Source organism: Nerophis lumbriciformis, linkage group LG16 (genome assembly GCF_033978685.3).
Source record: "Nerophis lumbriciformis linkage group LG16, RoL_Nlum_v2.1, whole genome shotgun sequence".
Classification (NCBI taxonomy): Eukaryota; Metazoa; Chordata; class Actinopteri; order Syngnathiformes; family Syngnathidae; genus Nerophis; species Nerophis lumbriciformis.
Genome location: NC_084563.2, coordinates 5,746,099 through 5,752,098, shown reverse-complemented (window position 1 = coordinate 5,752,098; position 6,000 = coordinate 5,746,099). Strand labels below are relative to the sequence as shown.

At 39.0% G+C, this 6,000-nt stretch overlaps 1 protein-coding gene across 1 annotated transcript in view; it reads left to right on the top strand.

Annotated features, from left to right (window-relative positions):
• etfdh (electron transfer flavoprotein dehydrogenase) overlaps positions 1–6,000 on the top strand; it is a 40,396-nt gene that overhangs the window by 5,545 nt on the left and 28,851 nt on the right. Inside the window, exon 3 of the mRNA XM_061976538.2 lies at positions 4,813–5,042. Within this exon, the coding sequence (XP_061832522.1) occupies positions 4,813–5,042 (230 nt within the window). The remainder of the gene's footprint in view (positions 1–4,812; positions 5,043–6,000) is intronic.

Genomic DNA, 6,000 nt, shown 5'->3' with positions numbered 1-6,000 from the left:
CCCCCTGGGCGACCGGTGCAATGGACGTCGAGTGGATCTAGCATAATATTGTGAGAGTCCAGTCCATAGTGGATCTAACATAATAGTGAGAGTCCAGTCCATAGTGGATCTAACATAATAGTGAGAGTCCAGTCCATAGTGGATCTAACATAATATTGTGAGTGTCCAGTCCATAGTGGATCTAACATAATAGTGTGAGAGTCCAGTCCATAGTGGATCCAACATAATAGTAAGAGTCCAGTCCATAGTGGATCTAACATAATAGTGAGAGTCCAGTACATAGTGGATCTAGCATAATAGTGAGAGTCCAGTCCATAGTGGATCTAACATAATAGTAAGAGTCCAGTCCATAGTGGATCTAACATAATAGTGAGAGTCCAGTACATAGTGGATCTAGCATAATAGTGAGAGTCCAGTCCATAGGTGATCTAACATAATAGTGAGAGTCCAGTCCATAGTGGATCTAACATAATATTGTGAGAGTCCAGTCCATAGTGGATCTAACATAATAGTGAGAGTCCAGTCCATAGTGGATCTAACATAATAGTGAGAGTCCAGTCCATAGTGGATCTAACATAATAGTGAGAGAGTCCAGTCCATAGTGGATCTAACATAATAGTGAGAGTCCAGTCCATAGTGGATCTAACATAATATTGTGAGAGTCCAGTCCATAGTGGATCTAACATAATAGTGAGAGTCCAGTCCATAGTGGATCTAACATAATAGTGAGAGTCCAGTCCATAGTGGATCTAACATAATAGTGAGAGTCCAGTCCATAGTGGATCTAACATAATAGTGAGAGTCCAGTCCATAGTGGATCTAACATAATAGTGAGAGTCCAGTCCATAGTGGCGCCAGCAGGAAACCATCCTGAGTGGAGACGGGTCAGCAGCGCAGAGACATCCCCAACCGATGCACAGACGAGCGGTCCACCCCGGGTCCTGACTTTGGACAGCCAGCGCTTCATCCGTGGCCACCGGGTGGACTGGTCTAAAAGGGGGTCTATTTAAAGGCGAGAGTATACAAATGAGTTTTAAGATGGGACTTAAATGCTTCTACTGAGGTAGCATCTCTAACTGTTACCGAGAGGGCATTCCATAGTACTGGAGCCCGAATAGAAAACGCTCTATAGCCCGCAGACTTTTTTTGAGCTCTGGGAATCACTAATAAGCCAGAGTTCTTTGAACGCAGATTTCTTGCCGGGACATATGGTACAATACAATCAGCAAGATAGGATGGAGCTAGACCGCGTAGTATTTTATACGTAAGTAGTAAAACCTTAAAGTCACATCTTAAGTGCACAGGAAGCCAGTGTAGGTGAGCCAGTATATATATATATGTATATATATATATATATATATATATATATATATATATATATATATATATATATATATATATATAAAGGTATATACAGTATAGGCGTAATATGATCAAACTTTCTTGTTCTTGTCAAAAGTCTAGCAGCCACATTTTGTACCAACTGTAATCTTTTAATGCTAGACATAGGGAGACCCCAAAATAATACGTTACAGTAATCGAGACAAGAGACAAGCATGAATAATGATTTTGGACAAAATGGAACGAATTTTAGCGATATCACGGAGATGAAACAAGGCCGATTTAGTAACACTCTTAATGTGTGACTCAAAGGAGAGAGTTGGGTGGAAGATAATACCCAGATTCTTTACCGAGTCGCCTTGTGTAATTATTTGGTTGTCAAATGTTAAGGTGGTATTATTAAATAAATGTCGGTGTCTAGCAGGACCGATAATCAGCATTTCCGTTTTCTTAGCGTTGAGTTGCAAAAAATTAGCGGACATCAATTGTTTAATTTCATTAAGACACGCCTCCAGCTGACTACAATCCGGCGTGTTGGTCATGTTTAGGGGCATGTAGAGTTGGCTGTCATCAGCATAACAATGAAAGCTAACACCGTATTTGCGTATGATGTCGCCTAGCGGCAGCATGTAAATACTAAAGAGTGCAGGGCCAAGAACTGAACCCTGGGGGACTCCACACGTTACCTTAACATAGTCCAAGGTCACATTATTATGGGAGACGCACTGCATCCTGTCAGTAAGATAGGAGTTAAACCAAGACAAGGCTAAGTCTGACATACCAATACGTGTTTTGATACGCTCTAATAAAATATTATGATCGACGGTATCGAAAGCAGCGCTAAGATCAAGAAGCAGCAACATAGATGACGCATCAGAGTCCATCGTTAGCCATAGATCATTAGTCATTTTTGCGAGGGCTGTCTCTGTAGAGTGATTTGCCCTGAAACCGGATTGAAAGGGTTCACAGAGATTGTTGGACACTAAGTGTTCATTTAGCTGCTGTGCAACAACTTTTTTGAGGATTTTCGAAATAAAGGGAAGGTGGGACACCGGCCGGTAGTTTACCATGAGGTCAGGATTGAGGTTAGGTCTTTTGAGCAGAGGATGAATAACCACTTTTTTGAATGCGAGGGGAACAGTGCCAGAGGAAGTGATACGTTTATAATATTTAGCACTGATGGACCTAATAATACAAAAAGCTCCTTGATAAGTTTCCCAGGAAGTGGGTCAAGTAAACATGTTGTTTGTTTAATCCCATTTACACGCCGTAGCAATTCCTCTATTGTTATTTCATCAAAAAGAGAGAGACTATTTTGGAGGGCAATATCCGCCGTATATACAGTCGTATCTGTGTTAATAGAACCCAGTTGTAGCTGGGATGCGTTGTCTTTAATCTCCTTTCTAATGAGTTCAATTTTCTTATTAAATAAATTCATACGGTCATCTGCCGAGTGGGTGGAGCTACTGGGAGGAGTCCCTTGTTGGGTTAGCAATGCTACAATATAAAATATTTAGGATCGTTTTTGTTGAGGCGGATGAGATTTGAGTAGTATTTAACTTTAGCTAAGGTAAACATGCGTTTATAAATTATTAAACGATCACTCCATGCTTGATGGAAAACCTCACGTTTAGTCGCGCGTCATTTGCGTTCCAGCTTTCTACATGATAATTTATGAGCTCTAGTTTCTTCTGTAAACCATGGGATACGCCTTTTAGGGCCCTTTTTTGGCTTTAGCGGTGCTATACTATCAATGGTTTCGCGCAGGGCGTCGTTAAAGTTGTTATCAATAGAGCCGACATAATTTGGGAATGGTGCCATTACCGAAGGCAGTAGGCCAGCAAGAGTCATCGTTGTGGCAGCATTAATGTTGCGGCTGCTATAGCAGTTATTATTATTATTATTAGCTTGTTGACAATGAGTCAGAACTTCAAATTTTATAAGGTAATGATCGGACATTACTTTAGTATACGGGAGTATCATAACTTTGGAGGTGGTGACACCCCTGACAAGCACTAGATCTATCGTATTACCGTTGCGATGCGTGGGTTCATTTATTATTTGTGTAGGACAACAGCTATCAATTATAGTCTGGAGCGCCACGCATGGAGGGTCCGATGGGGTATTCCTATGGATGTCAAAGTCCCCCATTATAATTATATTGTCGGCCTGCGTCACTAGGTCAGTGAAGAACTCTGAGAATTCACTGATAAAGTCCGAATAGGGCCCAGGGGGGCGGTAGATAACAGCCAGGTAGAGAGGCAGCAGGTGACAGACTTCATAGTAAGCACCTCAAATGATTTATATTTATTACTTAGGTTGGGGGGAAGGTTAAGGTTTTCATTGTATATTAGTGCGACCCACCACCCCACCCCTTTTAAGGGGACGGGCAATATGCGCATTCGTATAGTTAGGAGGAGATGCCTCATTCAGCGCAAAAAAATCGTCTGCTTTGAGCCAGGTTTCGCTGAGACCAATGACGTTAAGATTGTTGTCTCTAATGACCTCATTAACTAACAACGTTTTGGGAGACAATTATCTTATGTTTAAAAAGCCCATATTATAGTTAGTGGGTGGTTTTGAGGAGTTTTTGTTAAAATGATTTTTTAGTAGTAATATTAATAATGTTGCGTTTATTTTGCGTAGTGCGCTTTAAATAATTTCGACCATATCTAGGAATTGATATGACGAGAATTTTCAGATTGTTTGCTTGGTGCTGCGATACACTGAACGCAGTCAATATTTATTTATTTATTTTATTTTAGTTTTTTCTTATAAAATAAAAGTGAGCTTTTGTTAAACCAAATATTGTGTTTTTTTCCATATACAACAACCTATCTGGATTCGATAAGAGAATCGATAAGGAATCAGTTCGATAAGAGGATTCGATAATGGGCTCGAACTCGATCAAACGTCATCCCTAACCTGTAGTGAGCGAACTTGTTCAAAAGGTGGCACCATAGTACAAACAACACACAATTTAAGTGTCTTTGCACATGTTTAATGACAAATATTTTCATTATGGTTGTCAGCAAAGAAAAATCTATAAATTAGCACCGTTTTATAAGCCGCAGGATTCAAAGCGAGTTAGTCGAGAATTTACAGTAATCTGATTATAAGAATTAATCATTTGACAGCCCTAATTTCAATATTAAAGATAAAATCACTATGGGGGTATCTGTATGACATAAATATATTTTTATGTTTGTGTATGATAAAATAATTAGATATTTCCTATACAAATAAATAAACAAATGTATCCATAAAGTATGTAAAGCTATATATATCAGGAAGACTTAGGAAGGTGCCGCCTGCAAGGTGGTATTTAATTATTTAATGGATGCCAGCGGCTGAATTCAATTTATGAAGAAACTTTAACGAGCTTTGACTGAATAAAAATTGAAGAACAAGACTTTCCTGTGCGTCATTCATCTTTCTACCCCGCTGACCACGCTGCCGTTCTGTCCTCAGGCGTGGAAATGGAGAGGTTTGCCGACGAGGCGGACGTGGTCATAGTGGGCGGGGGTCCCGCGGGTCTTTCGGCGGCTATTCGTCTGAAGCAGCTGGCCGCGGAGCAGGAGAAGGAGCTGCGAGTGTGCCTGGTGGAGAAGGCCTCTCAGATAGGGGCGCACACGCTGTCGGGCGCCTGCCTGGAGCCCAGCGCGCTTCACGAACTCTTCCCCGACTGGAAGGAGCGAGGGGTGAGTCACAAGAACCTGCTGAGGTGGAATCTGACGCGACAAAGGCGGAAAAGCCTTGATAAAGTTGTGATTATATTTTCCTCAGATTGTTGAACGGCTTCCTGCTGCACATACATAAATATGTACATTATCACAAACATAAATGTATACATGATCACAAACAAATATATACCTTATCAGATACATAAAGATGTACATTATCACAAACATAAAAATATACATGATCACAAACATAAATATTTACATGATCAAGATATACATAAAGTTATACATAATCACAAACATTTATTATTATTTATTTATAAATATATACATTATCACATCCATAAAAATTAGAGATGTCCGATAATATCGGCCTGCCGATAAATGCTTTAAAACGTAATATCGGAAATTATCGGTCTCGTTTTTTTTATTATCGGTATGTTTTTTTGTTGTTGTTTTTTTTTTTTTTTTTTTTTTAAATTAAATCAACATAAAAAACACAAGATACACTTACAATTAGTACACCAACCCAAAAAACCTCCCTCCCCCATTTACACTCATTCACACAAAAGGGTTGTTTCTTTCTGTTATTAATATTGTGGTTCCTACATTATATATCAATATATATCAATACAGTCTGCAAGGGATACAGTCCGTAAGCACACATGATTGTGGTCCACTAATAGTACTAACCTTTAACAGTTAATTTTACTCATTTTCATTAATTACTAGTTTCTATGTAACTGTTTTTATATTGTTTTACTTTCTCTTTTTATTCAAGAATCTTTTTTAAATGTATTTATCTTATTTTATTAATTTTTTAAAAAAGTACCTTATCTTCAACATACCTGGTTGTCCAAATCAGGCATAATAATGTGTTAATTCGGTTGATATCGGTATCGGTTGATATCGGTATCGGTAATTAAAGAGTTGGACAATATCGGAATATCGGATATTGGCAAAAAGCCATTATCGG